Raw genomic sequence first — 25,175 nt, 5'->3', positions numbered from 1 at the left:
GAGCTTTCTTGCGCAAGAGAGCATCTACACTGGCATGGATGCTCTTGCGCAAAAGCACATCTCTTGCGCAAAAGCACATGCCAGTGTAGACACTCTCTTCTGGAAGAGTTTATGCAGAAGAACTCTTCCGCAAAAGAGTTTTTGCATGAGAATGCACCAGTGTAGCCGTAGCCGTAATGTATTGAAAGTATCAGCATAAAGGCAAAGATCTGAATGAACATGTCTCACATCTGTCTTAGATCTCTTTGGTCAAATTTTTCCAATGGTTTCTGATGCTAACTCAGCTTCACCATGGAAGGGACACTAGTGCCTGTGTTTTGTGTGATCTGACTATGACTCAAGCAAGTGACCAGTCTGCGTTAGTCTTCCCACAACTTCTACCTTTCGTGGAGCTGTTCCAATGTTAGTAATGGGAGCTTTTTGCTTAAAATCACCGGGGCAGGGAAGTCTCCTAGGGTATGTCTACACTACCACCCTAGTTCGAACTAGGGTGGTAATGTAGGCAACCGGAGTTGCAAATGAAGCCCGGGATTTGAATTTCCCGGACTTCATTTGCATAAAGCCGGGCACTGCCATTTTTAAATGTCCGCTAGTGCGGACTCCGTGCCGCGCGGCTACTCGCGGCACGGACTAGGTAGTTCGGACTAGGCTTCTGTTACTCCTCATTTCACGAGGAGTAACAGTAGTTCGGACTAGGAAGCCTAGTCCAAACTACCTAGTCCGTGCCGCATGTAGCCGTGCGGCACGGAGTCCGCACTAGCGGACATTTAAAAAGGGCGGCGCCCGGCTTTATGCAAATGAAGCCCGGGAAATTCAAATCCCGGGCTTCATTTGCAACTCCGGTTGCCTACATTACCACCCTAGTTCGAACTAGGGTAGTAGTGTAGACATACCCCTAGAGACTAAAGTGCCCTTGCACATCAACTACTGTTGGAAGACAGGGTACTTGGCGAGATGGACCTTTGATCTGACCCAGTATGGCCATTCTTATGTACCATTGGTAAGGTCCATCCAGGTCTGGGCTGAGAGAGAGGAGTAAGGTAATGTGAGGAAGCTCACACAACTGTTGTTTGTGCTATACCTATTGGACGCTATTCACAAATCCAGACCTCCATTTTTATGCTTGATATAACAGTAGATGCAATTCATATCATGTGATGTTTAAGCACCTCACTCGAATCACAACATTCAATTTCTTCAGCTTAGTTTTCCCTCTCTAAGATTTTTCATAAGCATACACAAATAGACTCATGCACCTTTTTTCTCTGACATGTCTGACATGACAAAACATCAAACGGCAAGCAAAACAGCTATAAAATACTCAAGCCACTTTTCCTACGGGCTAGGGAGAAAGAAAGAGAGATTGTTATTCCTATTTTTAGATGCTTAGATGTTATAATGTACATCTGTAGATTAAATGTCTCACGTTCGTCTATATGGCAATTGGGAAGTGAAATTCCCAGTGTGGATAGCCAGACTCTCACAAAAACCTGCTGCATGGGTGGTGGCTCCGGTTAGTCCCCCATGTCTAAGCTTACTCAGCGTCTGGGCTCCGGCAGCTAGCTGAAGCTGCCACCCGGCACAATATCCACATTGTTATTTTTAGTGGGCTAGCTCAAGCCAAGCTAGCAGAGTCTGTCAGCTTGGGCTGGGAATCATAGTTACAGCCCTCCAAGACTATATCTACATTGCAGACTCTGACTCAGTTTGAGCCCAAGCCCCATTCTGTCCACAAACAAACCAGTTTGATTTGGTTAGCAAATACTCAGAACCCGGGTACATAGACACTGCTAGCTTGGAGTGAGGTGGAGTGAGAGCCTGAGTCCCACTGCAACTCGGGTCCAAATGCTGCCATTTTGCAATGTGGACACACCTCAAAATGCAGATTTGAGTCAGTAGGTCTGCATAGTGCAGTGTGATGGGACATCTGCCTGCACTGGCCCTTTAAAAGTAAAACAGCCCTGGGAGAGGGATGAGAGCAAAGCACTTGAGGCAGGTACTAGCCAATTAGGGCCCAGCTGAGGGGAGTATAAATACAGGCTCCAGGAGGGGAGGAGAGAGACTGACTCTTGCTCTGGTTAGGGAGCAGGAGGGATGTGGCTGCCAAGGAAGTTGGAAGCTTCTGGATACAGGATAGTGCTGGGAAGAGGCAGGCAGACCTGGGGAGTTCTGGCCTGACCTCACTCCCAGGCTGCATGGCCTGAGAAAAGGCCTGAGAATACTAGGACTGTAGTTAGAATAGGGCTGGGGAAAGGCAGGTAGAGCTGGGGAAATTCTGGACAGGCAAGCTCCTAGGCTGCAGGGCATGATGCAAGGCCTGAGGGTACAAAGGCTGCAGAGGGGCAGCCAGGGTAGGCAAAGGCAGCAGCTCCACACTCCCTTGCGGGGCCGGCTTTAGGCCGATTCCCTGGAAGGGGGCCCCGTCCCAGGTGCATGGCGCACGCAGCATGCCGTCCCAGGCACGTGGCGCATTCGCAGGGCCTCCCCTGGATTTGGGCCCCATGCTCGTTAAAGCTGTCCCTCTCCTTGCCAATGATGAGTGGCCATTTCAGACTGCAGTTTGCTCCTGATATAAGGGGCTAGACTAGATGATGACTGGCAGTAGGTCACTGAGGGAAGGTGGACATAAGGAGGAGGGGGCTCTCAGAGGAGGGGAACCCCAGGGGCTCTCAGAGGGGACACTGTGGAAGGGCAGTACCCAGAGGTGTAGAAAATAGGTAACCATGGATGAGACACTGGCCACAAGGGGGCAAATAACTGCAGACATAAACCTGCAGGTATAAATACGGAAACCTGTCCAAGAAAGAAATTTGTGCTTTTTTTATACTCCTTTATGGTGTACAAAGAATAACATTTTATTCTCCCCTTCAAAATATCAGGAATGTCGAATGCTTTTTTTATTGAACCATTTTTTGAAAGTGTGGGATGGAAGCTTTGTCAGCCCTCAGTTTCAAGGGACTGGGAGTATTGAATCCTTAACAAGAGAAACTCCCCTCTCACCAAGCTGTTTTGAGTTAAATGCTGCAGCCAATCATAATACTGTACAAAGAACCTGATTCTCTGCTCTATTACAACATGGTCTTTCCCCACAACAACTAGTATAAAACATTGAAAATCAGGATCAAGGAAGTGTAGGTGGTGGGTGTTATTTTCAAATATTTCTATATAATTCTTACTTCCTTTTTTGATTAATCAGGCTTAATTCCCTTAGTTTTTCAGATGTTATTAATGTGCTAATTCTCAAATCTTGAAGCGTGAAGAAAACCTAAATTTCTAATGTAAAACCACTTCCCCACCCCAAAGTAAAAATAAACCTTTTAGATTTTCATTTTACATCATAAAGAAATGAAAAGGGCACCATCCCAATGCTTATTCCTTTGCAATTGACCTTTAAGGCTGAATTGAAAATCTGGCCAATTCTGTGAATAAACTGACTTCAGTCTCCAAGGCTGTTAAACTGAAACTTTTTATTATGAGCACTACAATTCAAAGAAATAAAATCCAAATCAACAGAAAGTGTTTCTGTAGTTCTGCCCCATAACTGATATTTAATCTTTTTGTGGTATGCCAATAATTGTGTAAATAGCTCTGCCCTTTCAATGTAATATTCAGTGAGGAGTAAAATGAAAATACGTACTGCAGATACTTGAAAAATAAATATGGCGGCCTTGATTCACCACAGCGCAACTCCAAATTTTCACCCCTGTAACTCCATTGACAACAATGGAGTCATGGTAACATAGCTCTGATATAATGGAGTGGAGAACTGGGCCCAGGGTGCATTAATATTAATGGTGCAGGCAGGTAGTGAATGCTGCAATAAGCAAGAGTCCATGACCCATTTATGTGAGAAATGAACTGGGATTTTTTTTCTTTTTACAAATCAATATTTTACCTCATCAATATCTGAGCATGTAACTCCATTTCCCGTGAACCCTTCGGGACAAGGCCCACACTGAAATCCATCATCTGTCTCTCTGCACCTGACCCCTCTGAAACAGGAATTGGCTTCGCATTTAGGTTTAGGAGGTTGGGGGGGAAGAGTTGGAAAGTTTTCAGCTCCCAAACCTTTGAGTAGAAAGAACAGTAGTTTTAGTGATTCAAGGAAATATCCATCATGCATTTCAGTTGGCAAGAGTTCTAAGGAGATACCTAATCCATTGTTGAGCAGTGGGATTATATTTCTGCATCATATACATCCTTTATATTGGCTGGCCTGGGGCTGATGCAGAAGCAACTTCTTGGATTGTGACAGAGGAGACTTTTGTTTTGGAACTAATGAAGAATCTGCAGAACAGTGGAAATTAAGGCTATGGTGCATATGTCACAGGGATATGGATATCTTTCTGCTGAGTGAGTCCTAGAGCAGATTTATAACTTCTGCTGCTGGCCAAAGGAAAGCAATAAGTGCAGGTCAAAGTGATCCACCAAAGATAAATGGAGAACAGGTCCCAGATGGATTGTAAGTTGATGGAACTATTGGAAAGACAAGGTGAGCCATTATTTTGACTAAATCAGCAATACTGCCCTCAGCATAAAAAAACCGAGCTATTATTTCACCTCTGAGACATCAGAATTTACAAGGAATGAAAAAGGTGACGGAGAGGGCAGCAAGTAGCAGCATAATGGGTATGTATCAAGGTATCCAGAACATTTTTTCATGTACTGAGAGACTGACCAGAGTGGGAAAGGAAAAATCTGGGAGAATGGGACTTGTGCCATAATGGTAACAATGTGTAATTTATCCCTTTGGCTGATTTTAAAGAAACTTCCTGTGCCTCCAATCTTTGTCTCGCAGGTATGAAACCTAAGTTGGCTGAAGCTCAATCAAGATGAGTTTCAGGGGGTGGGGGTGGTAGTTTAGGAAAAGCTATTGGAAGATCTGGGAACCATTATGCTTACTCCTCTGAATAAAGGAATGTGTCCTCTGCTTGGTAAAAGAGTTTGTATTAGGGGATCTGTTGTGTTAGAGAATTGTCCAAAAAGGTTTCATATCCTCTGTTTGGCCAGGAGACCAGCCATTTCTTTTGAATACAGACCTTGCTACTGTATCTAAGTCTTTGTCACTTCAGGATTAGACAACTTGGATGCAGGGTTTGCACAGATTCCCTCAATCAGCCTGGCAACTTGAGCTGACGCCGAATGTGGCTGTCTAATTATTCATTTCTTTTACAAAGAGTCTTAGTAACATGCATATTAAGCAGTTTTCCCCAGAGACCACGTGGCACTGGTAGTTCACAATCTACATTCAGGTAGAACCTGAGGTACTGAGGTGTTATCTTTACCTCAACCACCTTGACTCTCTAATATCCTGGGATCGACACAGCTGCAACAATATGACATACAGAGAAGGTTTTGACCTTCCTGATGGGGAATACCTCCATCTTCCCCTCCCATGAAGTACTGCCAGAATGGTGGTCACCGGAGGTGCTGGAGCACCATCACTTTAAAAGAGAGAGAACTGCTAATGTCATGATAATCTCTTTGATGGGCTCTCAACTAGAACTTAATTAACTCCTGGTCTCTGAAATAGCCTGAATGCTGTCATCTCCCTGGCATGATCGTATAAGACCAAGCTCCTAGGGTAGAGGCTTGATGAGGGCTGGTTGTTAGCTGAGGTAACGTAATTTTTGGTTTTGACTGGTTATTTTCTGGTTTTTGTGGGCATAGCAGCTTTAGGCTTTACCCCAATAGGAATCTATTTTTAATTTAAGTCAAAGATGCTTAGAGACCAGAAGAATGTTTAAATACTTCCTATAAATCATATAGTTGCAATCCAGTGAATCTTTATTTTAAACAATTGCAAATCCTATTTGGTCCTAAATTAACTGTATAGGAAATACAGAAATACTTACCACACGCCTGGCATTCTGCTATAGTATTTCTCAAAAAAGTTGTTTCCTTGATCTTTAGAAAATATAAAATATATGTATTAGTTGAGTGCTCTAATTTGTATCTGGCTGCCCATAGCAGTATTATGTCTTGTCTAGATGTTAATAAAAATCACTGAACATTCACAGAGTATCTTCCAATAGGGATGTAAGAGTTTAACTGGTTAAATTCCTGGCCACCATCCAAAGCCTGCGGGGCCGGCAATTACCAGGAGCCTGTAGAGTGTTTAATCGTGTACCCAATTGAAATTAAATTGGTTACATGGTTAAAAGTTTTTACATCCCTAATGCGTAGTCCTATCCTCTTTTATGGAGACTGACTTTCTATAGGCGTGTACACTGACTGCCATAGGGCTATTCATGGTGGTGAAATGTATGACTTTGTGATCCTATCCAGCCCTCTTCAGCAAAACTTTTAATAATTGCTTAACTGCAGGCATGAGTTTAGATGCCACTGATTTAAATGTGACTTAAGCATTAGCCTAAAGTTCAGCATGTGCTTGAACACTTTGCTAAATCGAGGCTGACTTAAGCATATACCTAAATGCTTTGCTGAACTGGGGCCTAAGTGCCACAGAAAGTGTTTGCAGAATCAGGCCCACAATTAATAAATAACTTATAGCAAAACAGTAAAACAACAGTGACTTCACTGAGGCCAATAGTGTAGTTAATTTAGTTTCCTTTATTTGTGTAAGATTATCTTGATCTATTCTAGTCAATGGGCTAAAACAGTAGCTGCAGCTCTTCACCCTGTCTGTATGCAGGGGTTTCTGACCACTGGATCTATATAAGTAGGCCATTTTCTGTCCCACCTCCATTGGCCCCTCCACAACATGCCAAAGGTGCAGATCCCCTATGGGGTTAGGGTTAGAGCTTTACACAGGAACAATACACTTGGGTAAATTCTGCCCAGTGCTGCACGAAGCAGTGCTCTAATCTGGATTTCAGGGATTTGTGATGAAAGCTTCTTACAATACCTGCTGTCTGAGAAGGTCTTTCACATCTCCTAGCATTTGGTTCATTTGCATCATTTGACCCATGAATTGCCTATTAAAATCATCTGTACCAACAACAAAAAAGAAAAAAGAAAGATATACACAACATTATAAGCTTTTTGTTCATTTTCCATTATCAGCACTGAAATTGGAACTGAAATTGTCTTAAAGGATGAGCTAGAGCAGATAACTCATAATATCTTAGCATAAGTAGGTAGAGAACATGTAAGAGAAAAACATAACTTGGATTTTTAGGAAAGCATCTTTGTGAACTCAGTATTCTTCAAAGATACTTGATTCGAGGCACTGAAGATGGAACTCTTTTTTTTTTTTTTTTTAGCTGCACGACAGGGAGAGTAAAAGCAGAGGAAACTCAGCTTCCTCACATTGGTGCCACATTGTAGGAGAACCATCTACAAAGAACGGGAGGAGTTCTAGCTCCCTGCCCATTTAGTGTCTGGACTCTTTGCTGAGACTGTCAATAAGTACACCAGTTAGAGCTAGTTTTGTTGGTGGTTCCGCTTGTAACTAGAATGAGATGACTAATCTCAGGCCAGGTGATCTTATTTTCAAAATAAAAGGAGACACTTCTGTGGTGGAGTTTTTAGGGTGCCAAAATAGCCATACAAAGGATAAAAAGTACACTACAGAAATGTGTGCTAATGTCACGACTGCACATCTCTGACTCAACAGCAACACATGCACATTTCTCAGCATGGAGGACTTTTTCCAGTTACTTAATACTCTGAATGCATTTATTATGATGCTCTGTACATCTCAGTAACATACACTGTGAGCCAAAGAGCAGCTCTGATAGTATGTACACTTATTTGGCTTTTCTTTCCACTCTCAACATGATGAACAGTGTTTAAAGCTAGTTCCGGGGAACTGTTTGTTTCTGGTAAACATAGATCAAATTCTGCTCAGTAGAGCAGTACATCTTGAACATATCTATTGTTGTTGTTATAATATAAAAAAAGTTTTGATAGTCATAGAGGTCATGGCAGTCATGGATTCTGTGACTTGTGCAGACCTCTATGACTTCCTCAGACAGCGGTATGATCAGAGGTATGATCAGAGCTGTGGTTAGGCCTAAGCCTACCAGAGCAGCAACTGGCAGCCAGTCCACAGGGCTGCCAGAGCAGCAGCCCCAGGGCTGAAGCAGCAGGTAGAGGGGGACTGAGAGAGAGATGGGTTTGCAGTTTAGGTTACAGGGCTGCTAGAGCCATGGCAGGCAGCTTATCCCCAGAGCCACGAGAGCAGTGGCCCTCAATGGTGCCCCTGTGGCTAGAGTTGCCGAATGGTTTAACCAAAAATACCGAATACCCCCCTCCCCCAAAAAAATACCGGGAAAAAAATTCTGTTGAGGAAAAAAAGGGGGAGACTAAAGTTGCTGAGCAAAGAAAAGGGACCCCGACAGCAGTTAAAAATTAAAAATCAGCATGGCTCCTTTAAGAACAGGATTTTTTTGCTGGTGGCCATTTTGTTTTTCTGTTTCAGCCACAAGACAAGCCCCAGCAGACAGGGGAAGATGACAGTTTTGCGGACCCCCCCTTTGCCACGGCACATGTGCAGTGACGCCATGTGCATGCGCAGCGGCGCCACGGCGCATGCGCGGGGCTTTCTGAAGCTCGGGGCCCGGGGCGGCTGCCCCGTTTGCCCTGCCCTATATCCGCCCCTGCCTGCAGAACTAGGTAAGTGGGAGGGGGTCTGGCGGGGGGCCCGTGGGCTGAGTGTGTTGTAGGGTTGCCAGGTGTCTGGTATTTTCGCCTCCTGGCAGGGAAAAAAAAAAATCAGAAAATACCAGACATTTTAGGTGTCCAGTATTTTCTGAATTTTTTTACAGGACAGGAGACAAAAATACCAGACTGTCTGGGTCAATACCAGACACTTGGCAACCCTACTTGTGGCCCTTCCTCTGCTAGTCCCCCCACCCTGAGTATTTTTAGTAAAACATAGACAAAGACTTCATGGGCTTCCATGAATTTTTCATTGTCCACAGCCTGTCCCCGTCTTTCACTAAAAACACCCATGGCAGAATCTTAACCATAATCATTAATCTAACACACATACAAACAGCTGGTCGGTCAGGAATTTTTCAATAAAATGTTTTTTCCCCATCAGAAAATGCTGATTCATGGAAGCTGAAATTTACAAAGAAAATGTATCTGTTTTGATGAAATTTTGAACAGGAAGGTTTCTCAGGTCCATTAGAGAATTTCTAGTCAAAATGAGAGCACTCCCATCCCAAACTACCTGGTGGTCAGATACTCCCTTAGGGTGTGGGTGACTCAGATTCAAGTCTCTGCTTTGGAGCAGGATAATTTGAGGAAATGTTCCAACTATCCGGCTGCAGGCTTTTACAGTAGCAGGACAAAAACAACTTTTGAGACTTCTGAAAACTTTAGTGAAACAGAAAACTTGTTTTCCAGACAAGGTACTCTTGTGTAAAAATGATGAACCCTGGCTCCCAACTATATTAAAACCGTGGTTTTGGCAGGGGAGGGCAGAAGGTTTGTCACAGATCCTGTTTGTTATTTACAAGGACATTTTTACTCTTAAACAGGCCCTATTGGTTTCATTTTTTGCATGTAATTTTGTACACACAGCACTAACTTATTCTAATCTTCCCATCTCCAGGCATACGAAAACAGTCACAGTTTGTCAATAAATCAGTTTGCTCTTCCCTGTCTACTCCTTCACCTCTTACTGTGTGGGAGAGGAATCACAGCAGCCCTTACCCTTTTGCTGCTCACCATCTGGATGACTCAATAACCAGGAATTATGTTACATGTAAAAAGAAATCTGTTTAAAAACGCAAAACAATTAGATCCTCTACTTCAAGCAGAACCATTTCACCGGCTCTGTGAGAACCTAGCGAAAGAGCAGTGGGATTGTCCTGCTACCTTGGAGCATTCCTTCAAATAAGAAAAGCCCTTTCCCAGAACCACTGTCTTTCCCATTACTGTGTCAGTGACTTATTGCTTCATTATATGCACCTGTGACTGTTTTCCTCTCCATCATGTGACTTTTCTTAGACTCATGACTGTGATGTACATTTTTATTTGATTGTCCTAATTAAATTGAATGGCTTCTTCAAGTTCATAAAATACACTGTAATTGGTTCCTCAGGATATCTTATGGACGCAAGGTAATTTAACTTATTTACCTGTGTTCTGAGTAGCAGGCTCAATCTGCTGAAGGAAGCAATCTTGCAGACTTGCTACTTGAGAAAGTGAGCCTTTCACTACCACTTTCAGTTCATCCAAAGTGTCCTGGAGCAATGAGAGAAATTCACAGTTTCCATCTCCAGTGCAATTCTTGAAATAGGGCAAGCCTCTTAACTAATGTGTGGACAGCTCTAAATCTGTGCTGAGTGGAATGGCTTAGTAGCCAAACTACTGCACCTCCTAACTACTTTGGTCATTCCTTAAAATCCTTTTGACAGAAGACATTGTAATGACCTGGGCAAAACCCCACATTGTGGTTTTGTAGTTTTTCCACACAGATTTATATTTTTGCCATTTTGAATCACATGATTTCACACAACAAAGGTCAAAGATATTGCTGTAATAACAATATTAAAAAATCTTCTGTGATTTCAATGCAAAGGCATTTTTCTTGAAAACAAAATCATGATCAAAAAAATTGGTTACCATACCTTAACCTTCAATGGGTGTCATTGAAATGGGCTCCTTTTCAAGTTTGCAATAAAACAAGAGGAAAATACTTCATTTTTTACTAGTTTTCCATTTTGTTATGAATATTTTGCACACAACTATTTGCAATGATGGAACATATTCATTCATTCTGTGTTCCTGTCAGATATTGTTTTCCTAGGATTGTTGATGTGGAAATCACAAGAAAAGCATCAGCTCCCTGCTTGGAATAGCCAGGCAGAGGTAGAGAGCAAGATTATAATCATATTGCTGGGATTTTGATGCCAGACCATTGCCAGTGTGGTTTCTTTCAATTTCTGAATCACAGTCATTACTGTAGACTGAAGAATCAAACTGCATATTTCTTGTACGCATGCACATTGATCATACATGCAGTCTATCTATTGTTCCTACTGAAAATCTGCCATAATTAACAATTTACAAATGATCCGATCTTCAAGTAATACCTGGACTAAAACATCTTAGTGAGGTAAATTGTAAACTGGGGGAAATCCTGGTCCCTTCGTAATCAATGGCAAAATTCTCATTCACTTTAGTGCAGCCTGGATTTCACTCCATATCTGAAGAACCCATCCTATTTCCCATTCATTTTACAGATTACTGTAATACCTTCCTTCCAATTGCTCCACTTGCTCTTAAGTTTTCATGCTTACCTGTGCCTTTTTCTGTAGGGTGCGAATTTCCAGAGACTCTGAGCTCTGGTATAGACCTGAAAACGCTTTAGGCAGACCTTGAATGGCATCCACCTGCATGCAATCTAGATATAACTCTGCTGTGATGGATCCCCGTTGCAGACCACTCAACCTCAAAAGGACTGCATGGCGCTTCCCATCAGCCAACTGGATGCTGCTGAACATCACAGAGTTTAACTTCCCATCATTCTTCAAGTAACGCAGGCTGACTGTTAGAAAACACAACACGTCTATCAGATAACACAAAATGTGAGGCAGGTCCTGATAATCTGAGTGGCTGGTGATTGGAAGATCACTGTAGAATACTTCTCATTGCTCTGGTTTCTTTCATCACTTCTGCTTTAACAAATGTATCCCATATGCAAATATATGCAGGGAAAATAAATTTGACATAGACTAGCAGGAAATGCAGATGGAAGAGAACTCTTATTCATCTCCCCAAAGGTGCAGCATTGTTGCCTACAGATCATCCTCCAGTGCTTTGTTCAGGTTCATTTTAAATGACTCAAATGATAGAGCATATGTCATCATAAGAGGGCATAATGTAATAAAATACCTATTAATAGTGGTACAGCATTTAACTGGCAATCTGCAATAAATAGTATGTCAGAATTATATTTGACATCTAAAAGTTACCCTGCAGCAGAAATACAAAGCTCAAGTGTAAGTTTCAATAATGAGTATAACATCTCTGCAAAGGGTGCTAACAATTGTGTAGTCAAATACATGGTCAATTACTACTTGATTCCATTTCTTTATCTGTCTTTCACCATGATAAACAGAAAATGAATGCAAAAAGTAACACAGAAGAGAATGCACACAGAATACTAAAATCTCTCAACACTTCCTTATAGAGTTGTAAATCACCTGGCTTACTTGATATTCTTACCTGGCTCCCAGAATAAATTGTACTTCACAAAAGGGTACTCTTGTTAACTAAATTACAATATTGAAAAAAAAAAACTTTAAAAAGTAAGATAAAAAGCTATCCCCTATGGAAACTGAATCTACAAGTGAGAGTGAAACACTTCTCTGATGCCACCCAGCACTTATCCTTATGTTTACCCACTAAACTTTCTTCTGTCCACAGTTTCTTAGGCTCAGCAAGATTGCTACCCTCATATGTGGAGATCTATAACGGCAGCAGGGAAAGCACATCTAAAGTGCATACAGTTACTTTTCAACATCCCACTGACTTATCTTAAATAAGGTTATTGGAATCTGGCCCTGCAAACATTGACTTCTAAACATCTCAAGGGGATGGTAATTATCTCAAATTTGCTTAAAAGCAAAGCTAATAACATATATAAGCAACAGTCATGTACTTCCTTCATCTTTAGTAACCTTATAAAAGTGTTTGGAGAATTTTTTTAATGCAGCTTCTTTTTAATTGGATAAAAGGTTGTTGTTACATTCTTCCTACCTAGACTCCTCCAGACTCCACAACATTTTAATGGTCCTGGGAATGAGAAGTCTGTAAGTTATCCAACGAGTGTCCGTATGTGAGGCAGAAGGTCTATACGTAGGATGCTGTAAAAGCTTCAAAAATGTTCCCTAAATGTAAAGCCATATGGCACATATTACATATGATATATTCATGGTTGCAACCCTCTAGACTTGAAGAAACTCTTCTATTTGCCATTTATTTTAAAGTCTGGGTTTTCCACTATTCTTTTTATATTATTAATGACTCTTTGTGCTTCCTCTGTGTTTTGAACTTCCTTAGAGTTTTATTTGGACATTGATGCATTGATAATTTCTTTTGGTAATTTCTTTCAGCATTTGTTTTGTTTTACCAGTACAAATCTATAGTAATTCCAATGATTCTGATTAAGTCACTTCTGGCTTATGTGGCCTCTTCTACCTATCTTTAGTTTACACATCTGTTCTGGAAATCTCAGCAGCTGCAATCAAGGACTCAATTATTGTCACCAGTATCGATGTACAAAAAGAAGCAGAGATGATATTTCCTTAAAAGCACATGAAGTCATCAGTAACTTGACAAAAGGTGAGTCTGCTTGCTGGCAAATGCTGAGTTTCACTTGGCTAACAATATGTTGCAGGCATTTACTTATGTGACTGCTATGTGCATGGGGATATATTTAAGCAGGATCCTTGGAACTGGGCCCCGCAGTCAGACCAAAGACAGCAGTGAGACCGAGAGAAAAAAAGAGAGGACAGTGGTGGAATACACAACTGATTGCTGACCACCTGCCAGGATAGCTTTAGAACAGCTGAACTTTCTGGCTTGAAAGGAAGATCCAAGGATTCTTTATTGGGACAAAGCCAAAAATCCATTGAGGAAGTTGGAAAATTCTGTTGAAGATGAGGGCAGAATTGTGATGGACTTCCACCTCAGTTACACTTTAAACACTTGTGGTCCTGCAAGTTCCCATCCACCATCAGAACACTTCATATGGACAACCTGCAGACAGTGAAGTGTTCAGTTACTTGCAGTTTAAAAAACAGATTCGCTGTCATGCTGGCTCCTGAAAGCCAATAAAATGGTTTGAACTTAGAAAATTATAGGTGAAACTACAGATCCAGGATAGCACAGGTTGGACCTCCCAAAACCAGGACTCCCTGGTCTGGACCATGGATGTTCCTGGACCAGGAAGTCCTGACTGGGAGCTTCAGTGACAAGAGGGCTGGAGACTGGGAGCCTAGCGGGGCTGGAGCTGGTACTGGGGCTGGAGCCCCGGTAGTGCAGCTGGGGCCACAGCAGCCCATTTAGCAGGGCTATGGACGCGGTAGCCCCAGTAGCGGGCCAGGAGCTGGGGCCAGGGATGCAGCATCTGCGGCAGCCACAATAGCTTTGGGCAGGGTGCTGGACTCTATGATCTCCTGAGGTCTCTTCAAGCTCTATGATTCTATGGTCTTAAGAAAGGCTGAAAAACCTTTTCAATTTTTTTTCCTCAGAAGGATGACAAATCATCTCTTGATTCAGTGTGATCATCTAGCTAAGATGAGCGGTAGTGAAAAGCCCAATTCTAATTCTAACCTATTCTTCACAGTGTCAGATGTAGCCATGTTAATGTGGATAAGAAGGTGAGAATACCTACAGTGGAAAATTACAAGATATTCTCACCCTCTTATCCATATCCACCCTGACTGAATTAGCCCTGATGTAACACTGTACCCCAACTATCTGTTTCTTTTTCTTTCCCGTCATGCATCTGATGAAGTTGCAACTCATGAAAGCTTATGCCATAATAAAATTGTTGGTCTTTAAGATGCCACCGCACTCCTTGTTGTTTCTTCTCTTCACAGCTATTGTATTGCACACTTGATATTTTCAAAACACTTAATAAATATTAACTAATTATACATGTTCACATCCTAAGCTAACCACACTAAAATAATGAGGGGAATAGATCTCAGTGGAGAGCCCTACTGAGGAATCTCTTGTCTCTTTAATTTATCCTAAATCTAAATCTAACATATCATGAGTGGCAGCCTTGTAGATTGAAGTTCTCTACATATTCAAGAATCCAAAAGGAAGTTAATAGAGGCATACAGGCTTCTCCACACTGCCCCTAATATGCCTCAAACCTGACAAAGAGGGACCATATGTAAAATGAGAAGGTAGCTCATTCTTCATTATCCCTGTTGCAATAGAAACGTATTAAGAACTGCCATGGAACAATTTAAACATTGTCTATAAAGCTTGAAAGTCTGCATCTTAGTTCACACCAAGAAAGATCTGCAGGCATGCAAATCTTGCAAATCAGACACAAGCATGACTTTTTTTTTTCCCAGCAAAAAGTAAGTATGTGTGTGTTCGTTCATGTTCTGATCCTGCAGTTCTTACTCCAGAAGCAGATTTCCAGAGCTATAGGACCACAGCTTTGGTTTTAAGGCTTTTCTTTGTATGTACCTTTATATCTTCTAATTAAAAAAAATAAAAGTTTTTTTTAAGCGAGTGGAAGAATTTTCCTACATCTAGAATAAAATTTCTCAACAAATATATTTCTAATTTTGCTCAACTCTGTACAGTGCTTCTTAATTAATTGATTCCAATAAACAGAAAGCAAACATTCTCCATCACCTGAAAGATTCTATAAGTGATAGAAACATTTGTCTTGCATAGTCAAATCTAAACTTCAGATCCCTGGCACAAGTACCCTTCTTTCATATGCACGAGGCAGCATGTGCGTGTGTCTGTCACATTCCTTGGTAATCAGAAGCAGTTATTGTCCCAAAGGGGAAAAAAAGGAAAACAACTTTAAATGTTCCTTTAGGAGACATTCAGTGCTGCTAATAGCAAGCTAGCTGGCAGAAAGTAAAGATACCAGTTTGTCTCCACGTGTTAGGAGGCATCAGGGTAGTTTAGTGCTGTGCAAGGAAGCATAAAAGGGGAGGCAAGCATGTTGCCAGCACTTATATCGTCCTGAGCAGAGGAAGGGGCTGGTGATGAGTGGTGAAATAAACAACAGAAGAGTAGCATTAAATAACACTGTTGTAAAGACCACTGCAGACATGTCAATATTTATAGATCCATAAAATAAAGGGGCTGGTGTCAAATGACTTACCTTTATTCAATCGCCCCACCACCGTGAATTCAAAATACTTGCTGTTGTCATCCGAAGAGTATAAGCCAAATATGGTGGCTGTACTCTTTGGCTGCAGTTTGAATGTTGAGAGCACATATACTTCATTCAAAGTAGGATCAGCAAGTGCTTGCTGTAGAAAGGTTACCACTCTCCGGCTGGGAGATGAAAGAAGATCAAAAACTGTAAAATAAAAGGATTTGGTAAGTAGGTAGGTAGACTGTATATTAAATTATAGTACAACAATGAGCCTGGAGAACTTCATCTAAGGCACCTCAATGACTTCACTTTGAGGGATAAAAACTACTCTGTGTTGTCATGGAGATATTTTTGCAATTAATCTAGATTTTTCTCAACTGCAGAGATAATATATGAAGCAATTTTTCACTCATGATGTCAGACCTTTGCTGTCATTTATTACTGCTCAAATACTAGCATTCTTTATTTTACAATTCCAATTATTAAAAACTTTTAATGCAAATTTCTAAAATTTACACTTAAACAGAAATCTCTTAATGCACAATTATTTTCAGACACTGTCATTCATGCTTCATTCAAGTCCAAGATGTAAAGCTGAAATTTGCATATCAAAGATTTTCAGTTCACTGTACTCCCCAGTACAAATATTTTGATTTCAATTAATATAGGCAAATATTTACTATGATATAAATGATTACTTTATTTATTGACTTTCCAGAAGGCTAAAAAGATATTTTATGTAAATAAGACCCACATTCTCATTATAGTACTGATACTAAGTGAAGGCACACCTGTAGGCATAGATTAAGAAACTGAAAGGAGGGGCATAATGAAATCTACCTGAATTCTCTTTAAGTTTTAAAGAAGACATATAGCTCCTTTTCTGATATTCTATGCTTCTAAATTTGTCAGGCTCTCTCACTTTCTTTTTTAACACATCTAGCAAATCACACTCTTCTCAATATTTCCAAATCTTTAAATACATTTTTCTTGGACAAAGCTAAGAACTGGAAAAAGGCACACTTTTCTGTTGCTAAAATATTGTTCTTTTACAATGCTGGTTAATTATTACTGCTTTTTTTGAGTAATAAATATAGATGGGAAGGAAAAAGTTCATGATAACTAAATGTCTCCAGCCAAAATCAACAATGCTAATAGAAATCTTGCAAATCTCAGATATAAACCAAATATTATTAAACTTATTTCCTAATCCCTTCCTATAAAAACTAATTACAAGGGAAACATTTGAGTGAACTTGTGGTGATTCTATTTAGTCACAGTGCTGTAACAGCTCCACCCTATTGAACTATATTTCTCCCTTCACTAACATGAACACAAAAACGGGTGGAACTCCATGGTGGTGGAAGATGGGGGTATATAGAAGAAAAGTAACAGCAGCTCTGTGGCATGCTCTGCCTCAGTATCCAAGGTTATAATATACAGTTTGGGATGAGATGGTCATGAACAGATAGGCCTGCACTGCTTGACATCACCTCCTCTAATTCTGTCCCTCAGCAACAATGTTGATTCAATCCAGATTACTTTTCTAAAGTGACTGCTCTATATAATGAATTTGACCCATTCCCCTAAATGCACCTTTTCGTATACCCAGGGGCTGCAGCTGTCTCCAGGCCAGCCAACAGTAGGGATTGCATGGGAACGCAGCTTCCTCCAAAGTTGCATGAAAACACTTCAGCTGTAAGGGGGCACTGGGATTCTATGGGGCATCTAAGTTCTGTGCAAGTCTCAGGATATCATCTGGTTCAGAGGACAGAAATGCTCTGCATTACATTTGGATGCCAATGGAATTCCCCTGAAGAATGAGGACAGGAGATTCTCCCCTTGAAGGCACCTTCATTTTCTTGTAAACCTATTGAAAGTTACACCATTATTCTACTACTGTATTTAATGGCCTGATTCTAATGCATGCCAGTCTCCCACTGACTTTAGTTAGGTGTTTGTGGTATACTACAAAAGACGGAACAGGCCCTGAATGTGCCCAAGATTTATTGTCAAATACCAGAGAAATGAATGTCTGAGAGCTGTCTAACAAAAGGCCATTTCTAGCATTTCATGTATAACTATAAACCATTTCTTTATTGACACAGGACAACCACAAAGAAGTAAGCCCTGGCATTCATTGAGAGCAGTGACATGGTGGAAGAGGGATTCACATTTGGCCAACAGAAAGCGACCACACAGCCCTAATCAAAGACAAAAGGACAACTCGCTACTTCATACAGCAAACAATTGCAGGTAATAAACCACCCCAAAATGCAGCTAAATCTGCTAAATTACAACACTGACGTATAATAGAAATCTTCTAGGTCTATTACTTGCTAAGCCAGTTATGGAAAAGCGCATGTATTAATAAACAGCCATATCACAAGCATATTTTATATTATCTAATTTCTTATAAAGTGAATTTAAGCATGTACTTATTCAGATATTTAAAGCTAAATTTGACTTAAATGTTGATGAAGTAATATATAACACTAAGATATTTATGAGGTATTCAGAAAACCTGTACATGGTGGATTACTTGAGGCCTGATCCTCAAGTCTTTGCTCAGGCAAAAGGCCCTTTAATAAGGATTTTCATGTTTAAAAGATAGATTTGAATTGTTTGGGTTCTAATAAAGCACAACATCTTAGCATTTATGGGATTCTTTTAGAAATAAATGCCAAATCCATGTATCTGGCATGAATTAGGATGAATGACCATTGACTTGAATGCACATGCATCACTGTGATCAAATCCATCCCTGGCATGAGACATTCACTTGCTAGCAACAGTTGCTGTCTAAGACAAGCATCTTCCCTCTTACACACTTAGCAGTGTTCTCTGGACAGAGTCAGCTTGAGGACCCCAGAAAGCACATGATCTGGTTGGAAAGAATAAGAAGAACTGTAAAAAAGAATCACACTTTCATTTTTGGAAAAGTAATCTTCTAGCCCCTTTCCTTGACACAGAAGACTTGAAAACAAAGGTATAGGAGCAGAACAGACAGGAACAAGCAGCAGATCTCAATGCAAGCATCCAAATATGACATCAAAACACACACACTTTTATTTTCATTCTTTTTTAAAAATGAGTCATTTAAATTTTCAGCATATCCTAAGAATCATCTTATTAACTCCTTCCAAATTCCTTAGGATGGACCTCTACAGCACAGAATGATAATGTTGGAGTGAGATCAATTATATTTGAAGAGAGTGGCAAAATATTGTTTTGGAGGCCTGCACAAAAATGTTAAGACCGGCTGTGCACCTGAGTGTTCTACAAGAGAGGATGTGAAGTTCTTAGAAGAGAAAGGAGCTTTGAAGGCAATGAGAGAAGCTACTAAGGGGTAAGGATGGAGACAAACAGAAAAGGGCTCCTGTCCAAGGCAGTACACCAATAGTGTGTCTGACTTCTAAGTAATAGATTCATTACCATGAGGATTTGAAAGAAAAGCTGCTGTTATTCAGAAAAAGCAAATTAACACAGAAAAAGATTGCGACATTTGTGAAGACCTACAATGATGTGCATATGATGGCAGTGTAAGAATAGCCACACTAGATCAAACCAGACATACCCATCCAATTTAATATCCTGGATCTGAGTGATAAGTTACATATGCTTCAGAGGAAGTTGTAAAAAAATTATGTGGTGGATAATTCTCAGAGGGAAGGTTCTTTCTAACCATCATAAGTCACACAATGGACCCTTCTATTTATTTTGTATTTCATGTAATTCTAGACATACTTATTATCTATGTGGCCTATTCCTTTTTAACGCCAGGACTCAAAGATATCTTGGGGCAATGGGTTTCACTGTTTTTTTGTGCATCATGAACATTTTATCACTTTGGGTACGTCTACACTTGCCCCCTTGCTCGAACTAGGGATGCAAATGTTGGCAACCGAAATTGCTAATGAAGCAGGGATTTAAATATCCCACACTTCATTAGCATGATCTCACCGGCGTGTTACTCCGCTCAACAGCTGTTTCAAAAGTGAAAGTGCACGCTGGGATGTGTTAGTTCAAACCAAACCCCTGGGTTCAAGCTAACGTTACTCCTCAAAAAATGAGTAACGTTCATTTGAACCAAGGGGTTTGGTTCGAACTAACGCGTCCTGGCGCACATTATCACTTTTGAAACAGCTGTTGAGCGGAGTAACACGCCGGTGAGATCATGCTAATGAAGCGCGGGATATTTAAATCCCCGCTTCATTAGCAATTTCGGTCGCCTACATTTGCATCCCTAGTTCGAACTAGGGAACAAGTGCAGACGTACCCTCTTATAGATGTTATTTTTCAGTTTAATTAACTGTGCTCCTGTTTTTGTATTATGAGAAAGTAAATCAGGAACTTCTATTTTCTCTTTATAACACCCATTAATTTGTACATCTCAAGTTTATTGCTTATTGTTGTCTGTTTAAACTAAATAGCTTCTGTTTTTTCAGTCCATTTTCATATATAAATCTCTCCATGCCTCTAATAATCCTTGTCACTTTCTATTTCTGTAAGATGCAGTAATTAAAATCAAACATATTAGGCCAGATGAAGGCAGACCAATGTTTTATATAATAATATAACTTTCAGTACTAGTTTATAATTCATATTTCATGCATTCTAACATTCTGACTACCATTTCCCATCGAAAGCAAGTTTTAATTGGGCTGTCCACGATGATTTTCAGGTCTTTTTCCTGTGTGGTTACAGTTAATTTAGAATCTAGCAAGAAGTTCAGTTTATTATGGGTAAACTAAGGCCATGCCTACATCACAAACTACGTTATATTCCAATGTGCACTGTCCTGCACTTGTCAATTCTAGATTTCATCTGCCATCAGGCTTTCTTAGATACTTCTAAAGCAGTGTTTCTTAAACTGTGCTCCGCAGACCCTGAGGTTGACAACCTGGAAACATTGATAGGTACACCACATACAATCAGTGGACCGCTGGGGCTCCACATAAATTTTTATGCATGTAAAGGGCTCTGGAGCCCAAAAAAGTTTGAGAACCGCTGTTCTAAAGCTTTTTTTTTCTAGTCAGGTCTCACCAAAATAATTCTGTCCCCTGCAAATGTTGGTCTATCACTGTTCACCTCCTTTCCCAGATAATTTTAAAAACATATTAAACAAGACAAAGCCCTTGCTCACTGAAATCAATGGCAAAACTCCCACTGATTTACTTAAGTGAGGTCAGAATTTCACTCCTAATATGAAACCTTGGGGAATTCCATTGTTAACTTTCTGATATGTCAATTGTTAACAATTTATTCCTATTCTGGGACAAGATTAGGATTGCAGTGACTGGGTGGAGGAAGATGCTGCAGATAGTGAGGTACCCCTCAACAGAAAGAGGTGGCAGAGGAGGACTCTGGTCTGTGGTTTTGGGCTCTCCCACCCAGGAATAAGGTTGCACAAGAAAAGACAAAAGACAGTCACTTTAACAGAATTTTGGGCAATCAGGGATAGAAAATAATATCAGGAGGGGAAGCCAACAGGCTTGCTGGACTCCTAGGCAAGGTGGGGAGGTGCAGCTCTGTACTCCCAGAAGGGGCAGGGTCTCAGGCAGAAGGGTTGGGGACTGGGGCTACTAGGCCTTTGTACATCGTCCCCCCACCCTACTCCTCAGAGCTGCCTGTAGTGCACAGTGTGGCACTTTGTCAGCAATTTAAAGGGCCCAGGGCTCCGGGCACTGCCACTACAGTGTGGGCTGATGAGGGATTCAGAACTTCTGAGCCCCTTTGAATCACCAGGCCCTGGGGCAATTTCCACCTTTATGCCCCCTTTCGACAGGCCTGCATCAGAAGTTATCCATTCATGTGTGTCTTACAATCCATTGTTAAAAGAACATTCATGCCAGGATTTCAAAATAATTCCCTGACGTTAATTTAATCTACAGAGTATCTTTCTCAGGTAGGGAACTGTTACACTGAGTTTAAAGGTGGGTAAACCAGGCTTACATGACAAACTCCGGTTTACACAAGCTATATCAGCATACAGTTGCTGAAATTTGTCTCTCTCTCTCATATGCATACATACTTGCATTGCCGCTGCATGTACTCACCAGGAGTGCTTGTGTCAGTGCAATGAGAAGTGCAGGTACTGCTGCAGTGTGCCATGTGCTGGCACGATACGTTTTGGGAAATGTTCACCATGTGTTGTGGGATAGAAATACTTGCCCAGGGTTCTCTGGAAGCTAGCAGTCAAGTTCCCAGCGTTCAACTTTTTTCATTGCACAAATGCCATTCATATCCCATAAATACAGGACACATGATTATCCTATATTTGCATGCTCAGAGGAAGTACTACAACAACAGGAGACATGAAGATTTCTTCAAGGATAGTTTGCTAAGGAGCATAATGAAAAACAATTCAAAGCTATTGGTGCAGCACTGATTCTGGGCCAACAAAAAGAGCACTTGTGGATGGGACTGCATAATAATACAGGTTAAGAATGACAAGGAACTTTCACATTCCTGGGTTTGTGCACCAAACTCACTCAGCCCTCCAGTGCAGGGACATCAGAATGAGAGCTGCATTAACAGTGGAGAAATGAGTGGCAATCACACTCTGGAAACTATGCTAGCTTGCTACCAATTAGGGAAAATCATTTTGAAGTTGGAAAATGCATAGAGGGAGCATTGCCATGTAGGTTTTTAGGTCCATTAAATGGCTTCTGCTATTTGGGACCATAATTCTCAATAATATGCAGGACCTAGTGGATGGATATGCAGCACATTAGGGTGACAGACAACATGCATATGTCTATTTTGACACTAGCCCACCTGCAGAGTATGCCAACAGAAAGAGGTACTTTATATGGTTATACAAATGTTGATGGCTCACCAGAGACACTTCATTGATATCAGTGTGGGCTGATGAGGGATTATACTCGCATCTTTAAGAACACAGGATTGTTCAAAAACTGCAAACAGGGACATTCTTTTCCAATGGTTGAATTACCACTGGTGATATTGAAATGCCACAGTGATTCAGGGGACCCAATCTATCCTTTGCTCCCTTGGCTCATGAAGCTGTGCACTGGTCACCTGGACAGCACCAGGGAAAAAGTTAACTACTGGCTCAACAGTTGCAGAATGAGAATTAAAATGCCCTTTTAGTAGATAGATGGGCACTGACTGCATTTATTGACTAGATTGGAGCACAGTGAGAAAAATATCCCAATGGTTATATCCAGGGCTTGACTAACGGCGGCAAAACCTACTCGCCAGCCCTGCACTGCGCATGCACAAGACCCACATTGCGCATGCGCGCACCGCTGTCGAACAGGGCAACCAGCTGAAATCTACTCGCCACAGGTGAGTAGATTCAATGATTTGTCGAGCCCTGGTTATATCTGCCCATTTTGTCCTGAATACAATCTGTGAGGCTTAGGGGGAATATATTGCTGCTAGGGTAGAGGGAGAGCAGGCTCTGACTTTGAACAGATGAACATGAGGCCATTACATAAGAACATAAGAATGGCCATACTGGGTCAGACCAAAGGTCCATCCAGCCCAGTACCCTGTCTGCCGACAGTGGCCAATGCCAGGTGTCCCAGAGGGAGTGAATTGAACAGATAATAATTAAGCCATGTCTCTCCTGCCATCCATCTCCACCCTCTGACAAACAGAGGTAGGGACACCATTCCTTACCCATACTGGCTAATAGCCATTAATGGACTTAACCTCTATGAATTTATCGAGTTCTCTTTTAAACCCTGTTAGGCAAGGAGTTCCACAGATTGACTATGCGCTGTGTGAAGAAGAACTTCCTTTTATTTGTTTTAAACCTGCTGCCCATTAGTTTCATTTGGTGGCCCCTAGTTCTTATATTATGGGAACAAGTAAATAGCTTTTCCTTATTCACTTTCTCCACACCACTCATGATTTTATATACCTCTATCATATCCCCCCTTAATCTTCTCTTTTCCAAGCTGAAAAGTCCCAGTCTCTTTAATCTCTCCTCATATGGGACCCATTCCAAACCCCTAATCATTTTAGTTGTCCTTCTCTGAACCTTTTCTAATGCCAGTATATCTTTTTTGAGATGAGGAGATGTAATGTTTATTAAATTGCAACCACAGGCTCACATTGCCTCCCAGTATATAGCCATGAAACAATTACATAAGATATGTCCCACTCAAGAATGGTTCTTGAGGCACCAAGAAGGGGATATGTTAGGATTGCAAGCTTTATTCTTTGTTATATTTGTATTTTAGGTTTAGCAATATAGTAATGTAGTCTAATGATGTAGCAATAATATAGAAATATATATTTAATATTGTATTGAATTAAACCCTTTTAGTTAAATGTCTATTACCTTTGCCCTAAAAGTGAGTTTAGTAAATGGGCCTAAGTGGAAAGACAGTTCTGGGTATTATGTCTGTGTTAATAAGATTAGAAAAATGTTGAAGGCAGAAGCCTTAATTGCTTGATTTACAATGCCTCTTTGCTTTGCCCGATGCAGATCTATGTAACCTGGAAAGTCCTTGTAACATTGCTCATGTATGTGAGAGGAGTGTGAATGTGTCGAGATAAGATGCAATGTTATATTGCTTAGAACCAGATGGCCAAAGAAAGGGGATGAACGAGTGTGGCGAAGGCCAGAAGATGAGACGACCTGGCTGCAAAGAAGCCATCTATAACCATCGATGTGTACCCCCTACTCACAAGAAGATGGGCAGAGTGGCAGATTGACGAGCCTGGAAGCGGAGCGGGCACCCCCGAAAGACGACTGATTACAGGATGAGCCTGAAGATGTTTGGGAATGATTGACATCAATAAGATAACATTCCGGTCACAAGCTAACATAGTGGAATCCATGGATTTCAACAGAGAAAAGGATTATAAAAGCAGGGTGCTTTGCTATGGAACTTTGGGTTCATCTGCCATCATCTCCAGAGGAGCATCAGATTGATAGACCGACAAAGGCCCTGCTTCCCCCTGTGTTCGATCTAGCTGGCCACTAGACTGACACAGACTCTGGACTGGTAACTATGACATCATCTGGCAGGACTGTGTATGCATGATGTTTTGTGTGTGTGTGTGTGTGTGTGTGTGTGATTGAAAAGCATATGCAACTGTTGTTTTCTCAATAAATGCGGCGTACTGCCTTTTTCCTTATAAAAGATCTCGTGTGCTTCATTTAAGCATAACAAGACCGCATCTGTACTCAGTATTCAAGATGTGGGCGTACCATGGATTTATAGAAGAGCAATAAAATATTCTCCGTCTTAATTCTCTATCCTTTTTTAAATTATTCTTAACATCCTGTTTGCTTTTTTGACTGCCGCTGCACACTGAGTGGACGTCTTCAGAGAACTATCCACAATGACTCCAAGATCTCTTTCCTGATTAGTTGTAGCTAAATTAGCCCCCATCATATTATATA

At 41.0% G+C, this 25,175-nt stretch overlaps 1 protein-coding gene and 1 long non-coding RNA gene across 3 annotated transcripts in view; one reads left to right on the top strand and one right to left on the bottom strand.

Annotated features, from left to right (window-relative positions):
* The window catches only part of THBS4 (thrombospondin 4), a 79,040-nt gene that overhangs the window by 34,451 nt on the left and 19,414 nt on the right, over nucleotides 1-25,175 (bottom strand). For both annotated transcript variants that reach the window (XM_075932343.1, XM_006119153.4), the window contains exons 2-7: nucleotides 15,791-15,991; nucleotides 11,220-11,467; nucleotides 10,056-10,161; nucleotides 6,869-6,951; nucleotides 5,856-5,907; nucleotides 3,896-4,068 (exon numbers count right to left, since the gene is read on the bottom strand). In XM_075932343.1, coding sequence (XP_075788458.1) covers nucleotides 3,896-4,068; nucleotides 5,856-5,907; nucleotides 6,869-6,951; nucleotides 10,056-10,161; nucleotides 11,220-11,467; nucleotides 15,791-15,991 — 863 coding nt within the window. The remainder of the gene's footprint in view (nucleotides 1-3,895; nucleotides 4,069-5,855; nucleotides 5,908-6,868; nucleotides 6,952-10,055; nucleotides 10,162-11,219; nucleotides 11,468-15,790; nucleotides 15,992-25,175) is intronic.
* Nucleotides 13,129-19,059, top strand: LOC142829933 (uncharacterized). The gene is made up of 3 exons (XR_012904875.1): nucleotides 13,129-13,266; nucleotides 17,896-18,043; nucleotides 18,943-19,059. It is a non-coding gene; the product is annotated as an uncharacterized LOC142829933 (long non-coding RNA).

Source organism: Pelodiscus sinensis, chromosome 6, assembly GCF_049634645.1.
Source record: "Pelodiscus sinensis isolate JC-2024 chromosome 6, ASM4963464v1, whole genome shotgun sequence".
Classification (NCBI taxonomy): domain Eukaryota; kingdom Metazoa; phylum Chordata; order Testudines; family Trionychidae; genus Pelodiscus; species Pelodiscus sinensis.
Note: the sequence above shows the minus strand (reverse complement) of the source record. Positions and strands in the feature narration are given on the sequence as shown.